We start from the raw sequence: 19,322 nt of genomic DNA, 5'->3' as shown, positions 1-19,322 counted from the left end.
AATATATATATCAAATCATCACAATCATAATTCATATACAAAGTTACTACAAAGATGAATTAGTATTGAAGTTAATGAAAAGATTTAGAAGCACTAGATTTTAACCGTTTTAGAGGAAAGAAGTAAATAAACAAAAGAGTTTAAAACTGGATTCATGAGTTGTATGAGGAATACAGTTTTTTATGTTAAAGAATCAAAGTAGAAAAATCGAAACAGTGTTATTCATAAAATGAAAAATTTCTCAAAACCACTGGGATACACAATATTCTTAAGATTTAGGATCTTAGAAAACCTTTATATTTTGGGGGCCTGAGGCAAATGCTTTTTTTTTTGTCCATAGGCACGGCTCTGACTACATCATATGCCATAGAAAGATCAGTTTTGAAAAGCCCGAAGGCCCGTTCCGAAGATGGTCCAGGCTTTTTAGGTTCTCGTCGTAAAGTTCGAACAAGTAAGTGTCCACTGGCTTTCCAGGCATGAGAGGTGTGCCAAGTGCCAACCATGGACTTTAGATGAGCTATCAGGTTTCCATTGTAAGCTCTGGCGTTATCCACGCTCGTTCCAACCTCATTAGCGTCTCCTCGTGACGCCCAACCTGTTTCCGCCACCACGATCTCCACCTTTTCGAATCCCATTGATTTCAAAGCCGAGTGAACCGCATCAACCTGTGAAACGATGGAAAACTCAGAGAATGTGACGCGTGTTGCAAGCAACGACCATGAACAAAGACTTCTCCTCTGCTAAGACGTCACCATTTTCTTTCTTCTATTTTTCCCGTACATTTTATTGACTTTTTAAAGTCGACATTGCTAACGTGGAATTAATGATGACGAGTACAAAACAACAAAACAAATGTTTCAAGAAACATCTAAAATAAGTAAACAACTAGTGCGAGTCCAGTCTGTCAGACAATCAGTAAACGAGTGACATGTCATCTCACGCATACTTATTCCCTGAGAAAGATGATTACAAGCATAGTATATGAACTGTGTATACGAAGGAAAGTGTAAATTCAGACACATACGTGAACAACTGTCTTTTGTACTATAAATATCATAACTCATAAGAATATAGATTCCTTCTAAATCATGGATTTTATTTTGATGTCAATTCTTTCCTCTTTTATCAAAACAGTTACATATCAGCTCTAACAGAGGACAATGAGCAAAAAAATCTAGAAACTGCTCTTTCATTAGGCTGGCCTGCTTCGTTGCATTTGATCGGAAAGGTTAGCTTAGACACATTATGGACTCTTGTGATATATATTAATCTGGTTAACCTTCGATATGTGTTTGCTAATGCCATCCTTTCTGCAGGATATTCTTCGATTTCATGCCGTCTACTGGCCCGCCATGCTAATGTCTGCTGGTCTGAACCTTCCCAAGATGGTGTTTGGCCATGATTTTCTAACAAAGGTATATAAACAAAAACAAAAAAAAACTTGATGCTGCATATTCCTTGTTCGGTGTTGGGGTTCTCTCGTTCTAGACTTCTTGCCAACTTCCTTCACTCATGCTTACATGTAAGAGGAATATTGGATTATTGATTTTCTGATATCATTATGGTTATCAAATTTACAGGATGGAATGAAAATGGGAAAATCGTTGGGGAATACCAAAAGAAAACATTGGTTTTATTATCTCCATGACTTAAAAAAAAAGCAACAAAAATCATAAAATCAAATGTAGACGAAGATCATCATCATCATTATCATCTACATTGATCAAGAAATCGAAAAAGAAAACCACACACTTAAAGAAAAGCAATGAAAGCTGCTTAATGTTTTTTGATTCGATGATCCGCTCATTCAAAAGCCCATTGATTCTCCCTACGAACCTCTTCTTCTTCCTCAGGTGTATAATCATTGTGAATGTTGAAGTGTGTACGAATCTGGTCTGGAGTTTTGCCCTTCATCATATCAGCAACAGTTTGGCAAGTCAGGCTAAGCAAGCTTGCGATGTTTAGGTAGTTCGCAGCAAGCATGAGATCAAAGATCGTGGGTTGATCTTTTTCCATGAACTCCTTATCCCAGGTCTTGAGTTCCTCCTCGGGGATAGGGTTAGCAGCATCGACGTGGTGCTTCTTGCAGTACTCCACCACTAGGGCAAGAGTCTTGCTCGTCACGTTAGCAAGAGGGATCTCGGTACTGGCGCAATTGTCTTCAACTATATGCGCTATGGTCTGCGATTGGATCGCGATCTCTGCTTCAACCTCGAACAACTGACCATCGGAGCTCTTCAACGTGATCATCTTCTTCGTCGTCGACATAGTTTGTTTCTTTTCTCTGTGAAAGCGAATTTGATGAGAAAAAAGTTTAAGAAATGAGAGAGCGATTGAATTGTTAGGTGATGAAGTTGTGAACCCTATGCCGTCGTATTTATAAGCCCTAAGAATCAGTTTAGTCAACCATTCCTTCTTTGAGATGGAAATAGTTTCCTTTAACAAAAATAAAAAGAAGGCAAATAACTAATTTGCCTGATTCCTTTCCAGAAAAAGGTAATTTCACAGGAGTAAACCGAGATAAACCGGGTCATTTTTACAATTTTTTTTCCTCGAGAACTCTATAACTTTCAGTGGTCAACATTTTATTTTTCTTTTTATTTTTCTTTCTTTTTAAAAAAACTTGGGTCAACAATTCCTTTTCAGTAAAGGTAAATTTGGTGGAGTTAACAAAATTGGAAATGATTCATAAGAAAGCAAAAAGAAGTCTAGTGGAAATAGCCGTTGACAGCATACTAATCTATAATACAATTTTATTATGGTGTATAGAATTGAGAGCGTAACTATTATATAAAACTAATAACAACTTGATTACACGAAAAAAAAGGAGGGGAAGAAGAAGAAGGTAAGAGCCATTACATATTTACATGGAAGATTAGGAGCATAAAGATGAGTAGAAAAGATAGAGAAGAATAGACATTTGTTTCAGTTGCTCCACTCTTCTTCTCTACTTTGTCTGAGCTCACATACTTGTTCATTACTGCTTTACTTCCTGCTGCTCCTCCTCCTCCTCCCGGATAGACGCAACTGTTGTAACCTATCGAATTCAGAGTCAAGATAGTTAGGAAAAACCAAATAATATGTATATGCATTTGTGCTATTGAGGAGCAATTAACAATCACTAGGTCTTTGTTACAATATTTTGCATATACTAAGTTGAGTATTCTATTGGTAGGCTGGTGAGAGTTTAAGAGTAGAGAACACTTACTAGGATTTTGGGAGGTGACTGTTGCTGTTTTAGAGAAATCGCAGTCCGTAGGCTGTTTAGGAGATTTCTGAAAATACATATTCATGGCATAGGCTGCGTGTGAGGCCACATTGTTTGGCTCGAAACAAGCGCCTCCTGGCTGTATCGGACCACAGTCTATTCCTTGTCCACACGCCCAATCCAAGCTTGACTGCAACTGATCATCCGTCGCACCCTTCTTGGGTACACACCACCCTGTTGACGTCACTTTCCCCGATGGCGTCTAATTATATGATCATCAAGACATCACCCTCATAAGTTAAAAACCTCTATTATATATCCGCATCTGCGTTACATGTTATAATAACATATTTTTCCATATAATTAAAAAGCCACAACTTCTAATGTCTAACCTGACCACTACTGTTGCTGTCACTACTGCTACTCTTGGCAAGGCCTACATCATATGCCATAGAAAGATCAGTTTTGAAAAGTCCAAAGGCCCGTTCCGAAGATGGTCCAGGCTTTAAGTTCTCGTCGTAAAGTGCGAACAAGTAAGTGTCCACTGGCTTTCCAGGCATGAGAGGTGTGCCAATCATGGACTTTAGATGAGCTATTAGGTTTCCGTTGTAAGCTCTGGCGTTATCCACACTCGTTCCAACCTCATTAGCGTCCCCTCGTGACGCCCAACCTGTTTCCGCCACTACGATCTCCACCTTTTCGAATCCCATTGATTTCAAAGCTGAGTGAACCGCATCAACCTGTGAAACGATGTACAGAGAACGTGACGCGTGTTGCAAGCAACGACCATGAACAAAGACTTCTCTTCTACGAAGACGTCACCATTTATTTTTTCTTTTTTTCTTCTATTTTCCCCGTACATTTTATTGACTTTTAAAGTCGACATTGCTAACGTGGAATTAATGATGACGAGTACAAAACAACAAAACAAATGTTTCAAGAAACATCTAAAATAAGTAAACAACTAGTGCGAGTCCAGTCTGTCAGACAATCAGTAAACGAGTGACATGTCATCTCACGCATACTTATTCTCTGAGAAAGATGATTACAAGCATAGTATGTGAACTGATAAATAGAAGTACCAAATCATTAAGCAACTATTTTATTTTATAGATTGTGTATACGAAGGAAAGTGTAAATTCAGACACATACGTGAACAACTGTCTTTTGTACTATAAATATCATAAGAATATAGATTCCTTCTAAATCATAAAGTAGACACACAGAACAAGTTCTTTGCTACAATCTAGTGCCAAGAAAATTTAAAATAAATATATATTGCTAAAAAAGAAAAAACCGAAAGTTCAAACTATAGATTCGTCCACGTGAATACAGCCAGTTTTTATTATTCTCATATTTTGGTGTCACAACAATAAATTACTAGAAACTAACCGACCCATATAAACTATGCTTTTGACGTTTAACTAAACCATTTAGATATATACAAAACAGTCAACCAAATTCACAACCAGAGACTAATATAAGAACCTTTAACTACTTCAGTAACTGTTTAACTTAATTACCTTACCAAACACAAACACAAACACAATTGAATTGATTAGTTATGGACCCCGACTTCAACCCAAAAAAAGAGTGGGTGGAGCCAACTGGTAATTAATGTACCTGAGCATCGAACATGTTCGTATACTTGATTCCGGTTTTGGAGTCGACCCGTCCAGCGTTAGGCTGAAAGAGACAAAACGACAGCGTTTCGGGTCTCGGGTCACTTTGGTACGCGAAGAACGGGTACGGGTTAATAGCGAAAGGTGAACCAGTGTCACTTAAGAATTGCAGGATCCCCTTTAAACCGGTTTGATAACCGGGGGCAAATGAACCGGCTGATGGCGGGTCTGAACTACCGAGCACCGTCATGGCGTGAACCGTCGAGACCTTAATTTTCCCGCCGAGAGACACCGCTTCGAGGGCTTTTTGGAGATTCTGCATCGCCGGGAGTAGCTGGTTCACCAGATTCGGATCGTTCGACAACAGAACCTGCGATGATCGTCGGAAACAGAATTAGAGAAATAAAAAAAGGTTGAAACTTTACAATTTTTGAATTGTGAACGGAGACGGAACCTCGTTGCCGACGGTGATGAGGATGATTTTGGAGGCGGGATAAAAAGGGAGGACATTGGAGTTGATCCATTGTCCGGCGACGTTTGGATCAGAGGCGAGTGAAGGAACGTCGCCGTTAGCAGCGCCGATGACGATACCTACACCTGTACCGGCCAAAGCTTTGATGATGGCGGGATCGGCGCCGTAGAGTCTAACTTTCTGAATCGAAGTGGATTGAAGGAGCTTGGCTGTTTCTGAAGGCGGAGGGAGATTGTCGGCGACTTGACCGTAGTTAACTCCGATGAAAGACTCTGCATCTGTCGGTAACAGAACCAAAAAAAACAGAGGAAGTAAAAAAAAGGGTTAGATGAAGAAGAAACAGAGGAGATAAAAACAAACGACGTCGTGTTGGGGAAGATACTTACGTGAGGATGGGAAGTGAGATATGAAGATGAGAAGGAGAGAGATGAGGATGCGGAGGAGAGCCATCATGGTGCTGAGAGAGAAGAGAGAGATGATGAGAGATAGTGTTGGTTGCTTAAAGAAGAGGTTTTTACTGTTAACTGTTATTTATATCACATTGGACAAGGAAGAGAATTTTCCAAGACACGTTTTGTGCTTATTTTTCCACACTACACGTGCTGACTTCTGTTGTTTGTTTGAGAGACTTTGAGGTAAGTCTTCTTCGCTTTGGTCTTATTATATTTTGTATTAAGAAAAAAAATTGGCTACTTTTGAAGAGGAAACTTTTTGCAGAAAAAATTGAAGTATTATCTTTTTGAGTTTGCTTGAGTATTTTGTGTCACAACTCACAAGTATCTTTGCCTTAATCTCAACGTTGTTAAATGTTAAGTCCAAAGCCAATATCGTAAAAACAATTTAAAAACTTTGACATTGTTGTTTACTGGTTGTAAAATGATTGAATTAGTTGGGATGTAGGAGTCGAAGTACCAGAAAAAGGTTGGAACATTTACTGATATCTTTTAGTTGAAGAGAATGGATGGGATACTAATTGTATGAGCATATATGCAAATGAGGTTTCATGCAATGTAGAAAATAAGAAACAATTTCTCAAAAAGTAGATGACAGTATTCCCCTTTTACATGCTATTTCCCAATAGAGTAACCCACTCTCCATGTTTCACCACCACCACCAATAACTTTTCTTAGCTTTTGTGATTTTACAATGTTCATATCAATTATTATGTTGACTTACTAAAATTTCTATTTTGTATTTATTGGTCATCCATACTTTTCTCAAGATGTTCTTTACTGTGTTCACATCATATATTAACAAAACAAAACCCAAAAAGGTTGAATATAACATAAAATTATTGCATATTCCAAAAACAGGATTTGCAACTTTTTTCTATCCATGATTTGATTTGTGCGCAAAGTCACCAGTTAAATGACTCAGAACAAGCGCGGAAACAAAGAAACGAGAAATCCCAAACCCAAAACCCCAATGATGAACAAAACACAGGATATTCAGATCACATAAATCAAAAGGTCAACGAACCTCCAAACCCACAATTAGGGGACAGAGACACAAGACAAAACCAACCAACAAACAAACAAACAGATTCTCTCCTCTATTTGCACAATCTGAAGAAACCAAATATATGAATATAAAGAAAAAGGCATGATATTCAAGCAAAACCCAGAGTGCAAATAGATTCTCCTTGGTTTAGGCACCTGAGTGCGAGACCGGTGTTGTCTCAAACTTCCCTTCCGTGAACACATGGTTGTACTGTTGAGGCAGCGCATGTTCCACCTACAATGTTGTAACAAGACAATATGAGAATAATACCTACCATACACAGTGTCATACACATTAATTTCCTAGTTACACAACCAATGGCTTCTGAATATTGGTATCAACCAACAGTAACCAGATTCCAGAAGTACTTCGTTGTTTGGTGTATAAAGTTTGAAGAATACCAGAAAATCAAAACGTTTTCATGGTTACAAAGAGAGTAAAGGCGTACCCAATCTCCATCAGGGGTAGCACCGGGCACCATTACATTGATCTCACTCGATTTGGCTGTTGTTATCGCTGTCTCTAATGAGTCTTTGTTTAGATATAACTGACAGCCAGTTGTGTTGTCCACAGAAACTGTGGGAGCTGAACCCTAGATTAGCCATAGATGAGTAAAGACAAACGACGAGCAATCAGTGTCTTGACAAAAAGATATAGTCTTTAAAAAGATATATCTGCTGCCATTAGAAAAGCTTATAGATAATAGAAAACAAACCTGACATTGCACTTCTACGTTGTTGCAATTCACAATCTCAAATGCAGCAACAACATCCTATACAGACATGTTATATCTTACATTATTAGAAATCATACTGTAGGAATGTAAGAGGAATGAGTATTATTCCACTCACCGTAAAAACAACACCCATTTTGGTGCATTTGTCAATGGTGATGTTATTCACTTTTCCTACAGATTATGCAACAACAGTAAGGACCTCAAAGAATTTTGAGTAGATATCCAAACTTTTCACAGTGAGGTTGAAATGCCGCAAAGTTACCTTGTATCTGCAAGACAGAATCTTTGCAACCAAATATGTACACAGACTGTTTGGAATCACACTCGCTGATAACCAAGTCCTTCTTCCCAATTTGGTTCTCAACAGCCCACCTAATAATACAGTAGAAGCAGCAATCAGTACTATAGCATTTCTATCAGAGTTATGTACCATAATAGTAATTGTTAGTAAAACCCACTTGCGACCCATTTGAAGTTCCATTTTCGGTGGTCCAGTTTTTGAAAAGGCTGGTTTACTGGCACGGGTTTCCTTCTCAATGGCACTAACAGCTCCAGATCTATCAGTACGGTTCTTTGTCTTCATATCATCCGTCACTTTTCTAAGACCTGGAAAGCAAAACACAAGGTTCATAAGCTACTTGTGATTCACATTACAAAATAGACACTACAGCAGAAAATATGAAGACATACAACATCAAACCTAACCTGAGGTAACAGCACCCGAGCTGAGCTGCTGGAAAACAGCAGACATCCCTTGTTTCTGGTTCGAAGATGAAGATGGCTTTGAAGATTCAGAACTGAAGAGGGGTGCTGGTGGAGGAGCAGGAGCACCGGGTGGACCCTTGGCAGGAGCAGTAGCAGTAGCAGGTTTCCCTGATGCATTCCATACAGGTCCCAAGGGGTATTGACTTTTAACATAATCCCTTAAACCAGGTACGTAAAGTTCTTTCAAGGCTTTAGCCCACTCCACATGATCTGCGTCTTTGTTACGGTACTCAACCAGAACCTGAAGAAGAACATGGAGATCACAGAATTAACAATGTGCAAAGAGCATCAAACAGCAACATAAGAATCTACAACCTAATCAAGTAACTCTAAATTCCTTCTTCCCTATTGCTTTTTCATAAGCCCATAACATATGAAAGCATAGAGAATGATTAAAGATTAGCACCTTATTGTTGTAAAACTCAGCCATTTGCCAACTTTCTTCCACATGAGCGATAGGCATGCTCATACCTTGCAGGAGGAAAAAAACAAAGAAAGAATTTTGAAATCATAAAATTCATAAATTTAGAAACTTGATGGCTATGGCTCTCTCTCTCTCTCTTTGCTTACCACAATCTTTGCCAGTGAAAGCAATCCAAGCCAATGCAGATAAACTATCGGAAGCAGCCTTCAAGTGATTGAAAAAATCAGACCTTTTGCCTTCAGTCATTGCATTAGCTTTCATTGTAACATCATTCAACGGCTTTAGAAATCCAGCCAATCCAGCAAGGTCAGGCTTCTGTTTCAAATCACAACCAATACACCAAAATATTCACACAAAAGACGCACCAAAAACGAAACGATCTTACTCACACCCAAAAAACACAACAATACCTGAGTTTGCTTGATGCGAACAAGCAACTCCTTTTGCGAAGCAAATGCTTCGGCGACAACCTTCGTCACATCTAGAACAACTCCACCGATCTTCTCAGCAGCAGTCAAAGCCCTACCAACACATTGAGAAATCAGATCGTCATAAGCCAGAATCGAAGGATCGGACGATGCGACATCATCATCGATTGAGAAATCTCCTCCGCGGGAAACAGAAACAACTCCACCTCCGTTGCTTGAGATCCCTTCAAGCCTCGTAACCGCAGCTTCAAGACGTTTAATCAAATCCTCTTCCATTGGTTTCGCTCCTTCGAATCACACAGATCTGGAGATGGAAATCGATTTTTTTTATAAAGAATGTGGATTTTGTTTTCCCTTTTTTGCTTGTGGGGCTATGTGGGTTTCATGATGATGGGGGGGGNGGGGGGGGGGGGGATGTCAGGAGAATATGTGATGACACGTGGCGGTTCTTGGATAGTTTCACCAATCGCAGGTAGTGGAGTGGTCGTGGTTTGTCGGATCCTAATTCCGACACATCTGTTTTGTGCTCCACCCGAACCGGATCCGATTTGTCCGAATCCCGGTCATTAGCATAATTTCGGTTTGAGATCGGTTTAGTTTTAAACGCGAATCAAACAGTTCTTCTTCTTCTATGAAAACCAAATTCTGGTTTGGTCCGGGTCAATGTGGCTTAAATTTTGAATTGAACCAGTTTATGATGCTATAAGTGAAGCTAGGCAAACCAAAATAGAAGAAATGTAACATTCTTAATAGAGTTTCACTAATTTATTTATACATACATATATATGATATATACAAAATACAAGCCTTAAATCTGAATTCCATCCTCATATAATCTAATCTCATTTCTCCAATTTTTTTCTTTTGGCATATCAATCATCAATTTTAAGAATTAATAAAACATGGAAACATCTATCAATTTGTGGCTGTGTAAACGAATAGCAATCAACTCTCAACCGTGATGGACATTCTTGTTTGCCATTGAAGCTTTCTCGGTCAGTCTTTCCTGGTTTGATCTGTGTTCCTGTAAGAAACATACAACTTTTAAAATCAGTTAACTGCATAAAGACTTAAAATCTGCTTTTAGCATTCTTGATACTTACAGGACGGAAAGGGAAATCTTCAGCTTCAAGCATGTGAATGATTTGTCCCATCTTTGGTCGTTTACTAGCATCAAGGTCTATGCAACGCAAACAAACAAGCAAAGCTCTTTTCAAAGCTCTTGGAGGTGGTGAGGTCTTGATTTTAGGGTCTATAATTTCTTCTCCACGTCTACTTGCAACCATTCCTTTGAACCAATCCACTAAGTTCATCTGCAAAATGTTTCAACAAACAAATTTTTGCATATGTTCTTGGGAGGATTATTAGTCAAAAGTTCTCAATATTAATGTATGAGGAGATTACTACCTCGCCAGGCGGTCTTGAATAATCGACAGGACTTCTTCCTGTAATCATCTCCATGAGCAAAACACCGAAACTGTAGACATCACTACACTCATTGAGCATACCAGTACTTGCATATTCCGGTGATACATATCTGTAGGGTTTTTTCACAAAAGAATGCAAAGAAATATTAGTGTGAAGTCACAATCTGCGTTTCGTAATTGAAAGAAGAGAGGGTATATATATATACCCAAAAGTTCCCATAACACGAGTTGTCACATAGCTGATTTCAGATCCTAATAACTTGGCCAAACCAAAATCAGACACTTTCGCGTTCCATTTCCTATCGAGCAAGATGTTACTAGATTTCACATCACAGTGCACAACCTTAGGTTCAAGCCCTTCATGTAAATAGGCTAATCTGTTCATCAAAAGAAATGGTTTTAAGTAAATAGAATGCAAGTAGAAAAGAGGAAGAAAGAACAAAAGAAACTGCACCCTTTTGCTGTTCCAATGGCAATCTTCATACGGATATCCCACGTCAGAGGACTAACCGGACCTACATCACCGTGCAGCCACTGCTCCAAGTTTCCATTATCAATATATTCATACACAAGCATCCTAAATCAAGAACAAAGAAAGAAGTAAATTTTTTGTTAGATTAAATACAAACTGGAGTTTACTACTACTAATTCATTTGAGTTGGTATGTGATTTGGCACCTTTGAACACTGTCAGCACAATATCCCATCAGACCAACCAAGTTCTTATGTCTTACTTTCCCAATAGCTTCTACTTCAACTTTGAACTCTTTCTCTGCTTGACCCCTGAAGAGAGTTATGTTTTACCATCAATTTAGCAAATTCATTTTATTATATCTAAAATCTTTTAAAATGTTTACTACTATAAAACAATACTGTGAGAGAGTAAACAAGAAGCCAAAAAAAGTTCCATCTATGGCTCCTCTCAGAACCAAAACAATTATTATATTTCTTTTTTAAAATAGCATCAAACTTGCAGTGGTTGTCCTGCAACCAACAACCAGAATCTGCTCAACCTAACAATCAATATAATAGATTTCTGCAATCTTGCTACCTAAACAGAAGATTTAAGTCATAAAATCAACCCATGGACCTACGGCTAAATCATACAAATTCAAAGTCATATACCCAGTGAGAGACCATCTCATCATCTAAAAAAGGTAACAACTAAAACAAAAGAGGTCAAAAGAAAAGGAAAAGATTAAAGAAAGCATTAGTAGAGAATAAAGAACAAAGCACAGCTAATTAATTTTTTCCTTTTGTTTTACTCTTTTAGCTTCACTACACCTACCTAAAAGAAACCAGAAATTATATAGTTCAATGGTCGGAAATATATTCTCTGAAATGCCTCTGAAACTAAGGAAACACTGTAATTTAGATATACTGAAGTTACTAATTCAGGAGATAAAATGTGTTACATCACTGAAAGTCAAACTCTCAAATTATTAATCCGGAGAATGTGTTATATAATTAAAACACTTGTCGGAGATATACTAAAAAATCAAAGTTTCACCATTTTCTTGGGGTGGAAACGAGCGAAGAAGACAACAATTAAAGCAATTTAAAAAAAAAAACCATAAGTACCAATGAAGCCTTGACCCAAGAATCACGGAGTCCGTGAAATGAAGTAAATGAAAAAAATTTGTCAGACATGAGGAATGAATAATTTAATGTTATGTACCACCAGAGAGAGAGAGATAAGATCCAAATTTCAAAAATCTGAACTTTTTTTTTTCAAAAATGATCTAATCTGAAATTAGTAAAACAAAACTAATACTTACTTGTTGTTAAGGAGGTTCTTGACGGCGGCGACAGAACCGTCAGAGAAATCAGCTCTATAAACAACACCGTAACCACCTTCACCGATCACGTTCTCATCAGAAAAGCCACGCGTAGCAATCTCCAGATCTTTTAAGCTATACCATCTTCCCCATCCCATCACCTCGGAACCAACGTCACCACCGCTCGAAGCCACCGACAAAGTGTCAAACCCACCACTCGTACTAGTCGTCGTCGCTTCTTTGCTCGATTCGGGAACCACGACGTTTCCGATCTTACCCTTTGATTCGTCGGAGGAGTTTATAATAAACTTACCGACCGTCGTCGTCTTTTTGATCTCCGATATCTCCTTGGAGACTAGCGGGATCGAGCCGGAGCTGTGTTTCACACGCATTCTACGAGCGCGTGAGACTCGGTTCAAACAGACGAAGAGGAAGATGAGGACTGAGATCAAGAGTACGAAAACAGAACATATCGCGATGACTATGTAGATGTTTAGTCCCAATATGGAAGGTAACTTTGTGGAAGAGGAGGACTTGTGAGAAGAACCAGAGTCCGACATCGCGAACAACAAAGACTAAACTAAACTCTTCTCTTGGTGTAATAATAGTTTGGTTCTTTCTTCTCAAACAAAAACAAAAATAAAGTTTTGGAGATTGTTGGAAGAAGAAAGAGAAACGTTAGGAGAAAAAAAACAAAAGAGGATGATGACGATAATAAAATGAGAGAGACAAGACATAAGAAGAGAACTCATCAAGTCTCAACGGGTAGAAAACTGAGAGTGTGTTTTTTATATTAAGGCTTGCGTTTAGCGGTTTATTACAATATTGCCACGGAACGAGAGTATTTAATGTCTAGTTGTTTAATGATAGTCTTTATTGAAATAGAGAATTTGTTGTTTAATAACTATATTAATTTGGTTTTTATTGAAATAGAGAATTTGTGATCTGTAATTAATAGCTGGAATTTGCATTAAATCATACGCCGTTGGTAATCGAAATCGATTAAATAATAATTTTAGCATATATAATGTTGGTGTTCCCGACATGCTATTGGACAATAATACTATACCTTTCTTCTCTTTGGAATCTTAAAAAAAGAAATTATCTTACTATATTAATTGAGAAGTACAAATACGAAACAAACCTTAAATGTGTAAAAAATTACATTCAATTGTCATTAGAAAACTTAATTAAAATTAATAAATTAATTAAATAAATATAATCAATTTAAAAAACGAAAATTGAGGATACTTTAAATAAAATAAATTGTAAAAAAGTAACAAAAAATCTTTTATAATCAAAACTAATCTGTATTAAAAAAAAAATTACAATTAAGATTTTAAAAATCTAATCAAATAAAATCTACAACTACAAATTTTATCCTACTATATTAATTGAGAAGTACAAATATGAAACTAACCTTAAAATATGTAAAAATTACATTCAATTGCCATTAAAAACCTTAATTAAGATTAATTAATTAAATAAATATGAATAATTAAAAATGAAAATCGGGGACACATCAAATAAAATAAATTGTAGAAAAGTAAAAAAAATCTATCCGAATCAAAATTAATTCATACTTAAAAAGTTAACAGGTAAGATTTTAAAAACCAAACCGAATAAAATATACAGCTACAAATTTTATCAAAAAAATATTCCACCACAGGTTAAAATTATTACAAACAAAAAAAGAAGCCACATAAAATAACAATGAATATTGGTTTCAAAGAGACATTTTAGAACTTTTACTAGCTATAATTAGTTGCTCTTTTTTACATGTTAGTAAGAATTGTGTTTAGTTGACAAAAGTTTAAACAATTTTATTTATTACATATAACTTTTTTATTGACAGGTTTTCAATAAACAATTTAAAAATACAAAAATTATAATATAAGTAAACTAAATTTTTAATCACAAACTATTATAAATAACACTATAATAAAATAAAGTATTACAAAGTTTTATTAAAAAAATGTTCAGTCCGCGGTTCTCCGCGGGTTAGTATTTAGTAGTATAGTAATAGAGTAGTAGTGTGTATTTTTAAATACAGATCCAGTGATTTTTGCTAAACAATTGGGCCTTACCTATGTCTCTATTTCCAAGTCCATATTATCCGTTAAGATACATTTTTTCCCTATAAAATTTTGCATATAAATGTTGGTGCTCCCGACATGCTCCTATTAGACAAAATAATACTATACCTAGTGTGTTACTAACTCTGTTTTATTTTCTCCTTTAAGTTTAAAATTGTATAGCCTTATATGCCTCAGAGTCTTGCAGTATTGTGCTTAGTTCTTGAGATTTAGTTTGATTTACGGTTTAATTGAAAAATTAAATGTTAAAGTGAAATCTAACTGAAATTAACTTTACCAGCAGCATTGTTTGGTAACTTTGGTTAATGGTTCTCTTTGGGCCTTCATATTCTATTGGCCCGTGGACTATATAATTTGGCCCCTATTCAAGAAGTTGCAACGCTCAATACACGTCATAATACATACGTGTCTAATTCTGGTTGGCTAATGCTTCACCGCCTTAACTTCCTCGTGACCGAGTCGTCCTCATCGATATAAAACTCTCTATTTAACACCCGACGACCTCTTCATCTCTTTCACAATTCAGCTTCCAATTTCTCTAAACCCTAATAATCATCAATCGTTGGTCAAGGTAAAAAACTTCTCCTCTCTAATACGATTTACTTATTTCTTCCGATCGCAATCGAGTCTCTGTTTTTCGAATTTGGTTAGGTTTGAGTTTCACCGATAGATCTCTCTTGTGTTAATCCTCGATTAGGGTTCGTGTTTTTTTTTTCCCCCAAATCGATTTACTTCTCTTTGAATTTAATCCGATTTTCTCAAAGAAATTGAGTTTTGTATCGATTGATAACGTGTTAATTCTATCTAGGTTTGATAAATCTGATTCGTGTTTTGGATTTGATCTGGGTATTTATCAATCTCTGTTTTTGAAATGCAGATGCAAATCTTCGTTAAGACTCTCACCGGAAAGACGATCACCCTCGAGGTGGAAAGCTCTGACACCATCGACAACGTCAAAGCCAAGATCCAGGACAAGGAAGGTATCCCTCCGGATCAGCAAAGGCTTATCTTTGCCGGTAAGCAGCTAGAAGACGGCAGGACCTTGGCTGACTACAACATCCAGAAGGAGTCTACTCTTCACTTGGTCCTCAGGCTTCGTGGTGGTATGCAGATCTTCGTCAAGACGCTGACTGGAAAGACCATTACTTTGGAGGTGGAGAGCTCTGACACCATCGACAACGTTAAGGCCAAGATCCAAGATAAAGAGGGTATCCCACCGGACCAGCAGAGGTTGATCTTTGCCGGAAAGCAACTGGAGGATGGCAGGACTTTGGCTGATTACAACATCCAGAAGGAGTCGACCCTTCATCTTGTTCTGAGGCTCCGTGGTGGTATGCAAATCTTCGTCAAGACTTTGACTGGAAAGACTATCACTTTGGAGGTGGAGAGCTCTGACACCATAGACAATGTCAAAGCTAAAATCCAAGACAAGGAGGGTATCCCACCAGACCAGCAGAGGTTGATCTTTGCCGGTAAGCAACTCGAGGACGGCAGGACTTTAGCTGACTACAACATTCAGAAGGAGTCTACACTTCACTTGGTCTTGCGTCTCCGTGGAGGTATGCAGATTTTCGTCAAGACTCTCACAGGGAAGACCATCACCCTCGAGGTTGAGAGCTCCGACACCATTGACAACGTGAAGGCTAAGATCCAGGACAAGGAAGGGATCCCTCCGGACCAGCAGAGGTTGATCTTCGCTGGAAAGCAGCTCGAGGATGGACGCACATTGGCTGACTACAACATCCAGAAGGAGTCGACCCTTCACTTGGTGTTAAGGCTTCGTGGTGGTATGCAGATTTTCGTTAAGACTTTGACCGGGAAGACCATCACACTGGAGGTTGAGAGCTCCGACACCATTGACAATGTGAAGGCTAAGATTCAGGACAAGGAAGGTATCCCTCCGGACCAGCAGCGTCTCATCTTCGCTGGAAAGCAGCTCGAGGATGGTCGCACTTTGGCTGACTACAACATTCAGAAGGAATCGACCCTTCACTTGGTCCTCCGTCTCCGTGGTGGTTTCTAATCTCTGTTATGGTTACTTTGTAAGTTTCTTTAACAACTTGTGCTTTGGGGCCTTGTAAAGCCCCCAACTAAAAATAATTCGATGAACTATTGTGTCTTTTCTTTTATCTCTCTTTCGTATCATGATTGGAATTAATATCATTCAGTTCTCTTTATCCTCGTTTGTTTGATAAGAACATTGAAAAGTTGCTTCTGCTCTACAAGCTGGTTCTAAGCTCTGCAAAATTTAGTACAGTTCTGATGGTTTCCTCAAGTCAAGTTGTGTTGGTAAGCACCGAGTGTCCTCAGTAAACGTGTTTAGCTTTTAGGTTCCAAGGATGGTTATTAGGTGAAAAGTGTCTGAGACATGAGATGACACCGTCATATTGAGTTTGTCGATACGCTGCTTTCAGATTTAATTGAAGGAGATATTAACCCTAGTTATAATTTTAATTGATGATCACAAGGATGTTCTTCCCAAAACGTGATAGTGATCTATTGGGTTATGCAAACATTAAAGTACAGTCTCTGAAATGAGACTAAAAGAACGCAAAAGGAGTTTGAGAAAATTTCCTACAAAGATAACACAAATTAATAATAATGGTCATCCATTTTGGATTAAAATAACACAAAGAATTTTGGATCAAAATGTCATATATCTGCTAGAGCAACAACCCTTCATAGTCTCCAAGTTCCCCGAATAATACGCATTGACAGAATAAACAAATATACCCTTCATTTGCAGCCTATATAACAGCAAACTCGTCAGTAAAATTGAACATTCAAAACTGAGACTTATGACTTAAGCATAAAATTAACAAAGAGCAACAGTCAAGCTACAGAATCATAATATATTTTTAGTTTATAGGGAAAGCCAACAATCATAAGTGAAAGGTAAGAACGTTATTGGTATAGTACTAATACACAGTACTGTAATTCTTAGTATAAATACAGATCCAGTGATTTTTACTAAATTGACTTTAGGTCCACTGGAGAAACTAAAAAACAATTGGGCCCTAGCCCATTCTTATTTTTACCTCCATATCCTCTCAATTAAAATACCTTTTCCTATAAATTTAGAAAAACAGAAACCAATTCAAAAAAAATCTACTCTTCTCTATTTCTCCATAAAAACCAAAAAAAACTTATTCACTCTTGCTCATTACGTCTCCCATTAGTTGGCCAATGCACATGATGCCAAAATACATTAATGGCGACTTGTTTCTGTTTTTTAGTTATATCAAACTCCACCCAACCAGGAGAAAAGTTAATGGTGTTTCTGTCCCTATAAACACAATACATTCCCCTTACGATATTTCTTCCTCTTCATCTCTCTCTCAGTGTCTATATATACGCGCACACACACCCAGCTTCAGTTTCTTACAAGCATCAGCAACAAGTTTCCATGAACTCCCGAAACTACGTCAAGCTTGGTTATCACTACCTGATTACTCACTTCTTGAAGCTCATGCTCGTCCCTCCTGTAATGGCGGTTTTGTTCACGAACGTCTCCTTATTAACTCTAAACCAGCTCCAGCTCCAGCTCCAATACAACCTCGTCGGAGTCATCTCCCTCATCACATTCGCCATATTCGGATGCACAGTCTTCTTCATGTCACGACCTAGATCTGTTTACCTTGTCGATTACTCCTGCTACTTACCACCGTCTGATCAAAAAGTTAGCTACCAAAAATTCATGAACAACTCAAGTTTGATTCAAGATTTCAGCGAGTCGTCGCTTGAGTTCCAACGAAAGATCTTGGTTCGATCCGGTCTCGGAGAAGAGACTTATTTACCGGAGTCTATTCACTGCACCCCGCCACGTCCAACTATGGCCGCTGCGCGTGAGGAAGCAGAGCAGGTAATCTTCGGTGCACTCGATAACCTCTTCGAGAATACCAAAATCAATCCTAGAGAGATTGGTGTTCTTGTTGTGAACTGTAGTTTGTTTAACCCTACGCCTTCTTTATCGGCCATGATTGTTAACAAGTATAAACTTAGAGGAAACGTCAAGAGCTTTAACCTAGGTGGGATGGGATGTAGTGCTGGTGTTATCGCCGTTGATCTCGCTAGTGACATGTTACAGATCCTTAGGAACACTTTTGCTCTTGTGGTTAGTACTGAGAACATTACTCAGAATTGGTATTTTGGTAACAAGAAAGCAATGTTGATCCCTAATTGCTTGTTTAGAGTTGGTGGCTCCGCGGTTCTGCTTTCGAACAAGCCTTTGGATCGAAAACGGTCCAAGTATAAGCTTGTTCATACGGTAAGGACTCATAAAGGATCTGATGAGAAAGCATTCAGTTGTGTGTACCAAGAACAAGACGAGTGTTTAAAAACCGGAGTTTCTTTGTCGAAAGATCTTATGGCTATAGCCGGAGAAGCTTTAAAGACGAACATCACCACTTTGGGTCCTCTGGTTCTTCCTATAAGCGAGCAGATCCTCTTCTTTGCGACTTTTGTTGCTAAGAGATTGTTCAATGCCAAGAAGCAGAAGCCTTACATACCAGATTTCAAACTTGCGTTTGATCATTTCTGTATTCACGCGGGAGGTAGAGCCGTGATCGATGAACTAGAGAAGAGCTTAAAGCTATCGCCAATACATGTCGAGGCGTCTAGAATGACATTGCATAGATTTGGAAACACTTCCTCGAGCTCGATATGGTATGAATTGGCTTACACGGAAGCTAAAGGAAGAATGAGGAAAGGGAACAGAGTTTGGCAGATTGCTTTTGGAAGCGGGTTTAAGTGTAACAGCGCGGTTTGGATGGCTCTCCGCGATGTCGAGCCCTCGTTTAAAAATCCTTGGGAACATTGCATCGATAGATATCCGGTTAAGATCGATCTTTGAACTCGTAAGAACGGT

The 19,322-nt window shown here is 38.1% G+C and overlaps 6 protein-coding genes across 7 annotated transcripts; 2 read left to right on the top strand and 4 right to left on the bottom strand.

Moving 5' to 3' along the window:
- On the bottom strand, window positions 1,588-2,627 carry LOC104729770 (SKP1-like protein 11). The gene has a single exon (XM_010448771.1). It carries the CDS (start codon window positions 2,266-2,268, stop codon window positions 1,804-1,806), a length of 465 nt encoding a protein of 154 aa, XP_010447073.1. The 5' UTR covers window positions 2,269-2,627; the 3' UTR covers window positions 1,588-1,803.
- Window positions 2,725-5,839, bottom strand: LOC104729771 (glucan endo-1,3-beta-glucosidase 7). Its single transcript, XM_010448772.2, has 6 exons — window positions 5,689-5,839; window positions 5,285-5,580; window positions 4,832-5,200; window positions 3,601-3,948; window positions 3,209-3,470; window positions 2,725-3,037 (listed from the first exon to the last, which is right to left on the bottom strand). The coding sequence occupies exons 1-6, from the start codon at window positions 5,753-5,755 to the stop codon at window positions 2,856-2,858; spliced, it is 1,524 nt and encodes a 507-aa protein (XP_010447074.1). The 5' UTR covers window positions 5,756-5,839; the 3' UTR covers window positions 2,725-2,855.
- LOC104729769 (cyclase-associated protein 1) lies at window positions 6,584-9,529 on the bottom strand. 2 transcript variants are annotated; one of them, XM_010448770.2, is made up of 10 exons: window positions 9,138-9,529; window positions 8,874-9,039; window positions 8,710-8,774; window positions 8,244-8,544; window positions 7,997-8,144; window positions 7,801-7,910; window positions 7,654-7,709; window positions 7,518-7,574; window positions 7,251-7,394; window positions 6,584-7,036 (listed from the first exon to the last, which is right to left on the bottom strand). In XM_010448770.2, the coding sequence occupies exons 1-10, from the start codon at window positions 9,429-9,431 to the stop codon at window positions 6,950-6,952; spliced, it is 1,428 nt and encodes a 475-aa protein (XP_010447072.1). In that variant the 5' UTR covers window positions 9,432-9,529; the 3' UTR covers window positions 6,584-6,949. The 2 variants fall into 2 exon arrangements, with proteins under 2 accessions (XP_010447072.1, XP_010447070.1); XM_010448768.2 differs by having other exon boundaries at window positions 8,874-9,042; window positions 9,138-9,527.
- LOC104729768 (probable receptor-like serine/threonine-protein kinase At4g34500) lies at window positions 9,908-13,067 on the bottom strand. Its single transcript, XM_010448767.2, has 7 exons — window positions 12,360-13,067; window positions 11,260-11,364; window positions 11,037-11,159; window positions 10,789-10,959; window positions 10,563-10,692; window positions 10,259-10,468; window positions 9,908-10,179 (listed from the first exon to the last, which is right to left on the bottom strand). The coding sequence occupies exons 1-7, from the start codon at window positions 12,917-12,919 to the stop codon at window positions 10,108-10,110; spliced, it is 1,371 nt and encodes a 456-aa protein (XP_010447069.1). The 5' UTR covers window positions 12,920-13,067; the 3' UTR covers window positions 9,908-10,107.
- On the top strand, window positions 14,929-16,632 carry LOC104729767 (polyubiquitin). The gene is made up of 2 exons (XM_010448766.2): window positions 14,929-15,026; window positions 15,333-16,632. The coding sequence occupies exon 2, from the start codon at window positions 15,333-15,335 to the stop codon at window positions 16,476-16,478; it is 1,146 nt and encodes a 381-aa protein (XP_010447068.1). The 5' UTR covers window positions 14,929-15,026; the 3' UTR covers window positions 16,479-16,632.
- Window positions 17,822-19,309, top strand: LOC104729765 (3-ketoacyl-CoA synthase 17-like). Its single transcript, XM_010448765.2, has one exon. The coding sequence runs from the start codon at window positions 17,862-17,864 to the stop codon at window positions 19,305-19,307; it is 1,446 nt and encodes a 481-aa protein (XP_010447067.1). The 5' UTR covers window positions 17,822-17,861; the 3' UTR covers window positions 19,308-19,309.

The sequence above is a fragment of the Camelina sativa genome, chromosome 12, assembly GCF_000633955.1.
Source record: "Camelina sativa cultivar DH55 chromosome 12, Cs, whole genome shotgun sequence".
Lineage (NCBI taxonomy): Eukaryota > Viridiplantae > Streptophyta > Magnoliopsida > Brassicales > Brassicaceae > Camelina > Camelina sativa.
The sequence above is the reverse complement of the archived record's forward strand: the minus strand, read 5'-3'. Positions and strand labels throughout refer to the sequence as shown.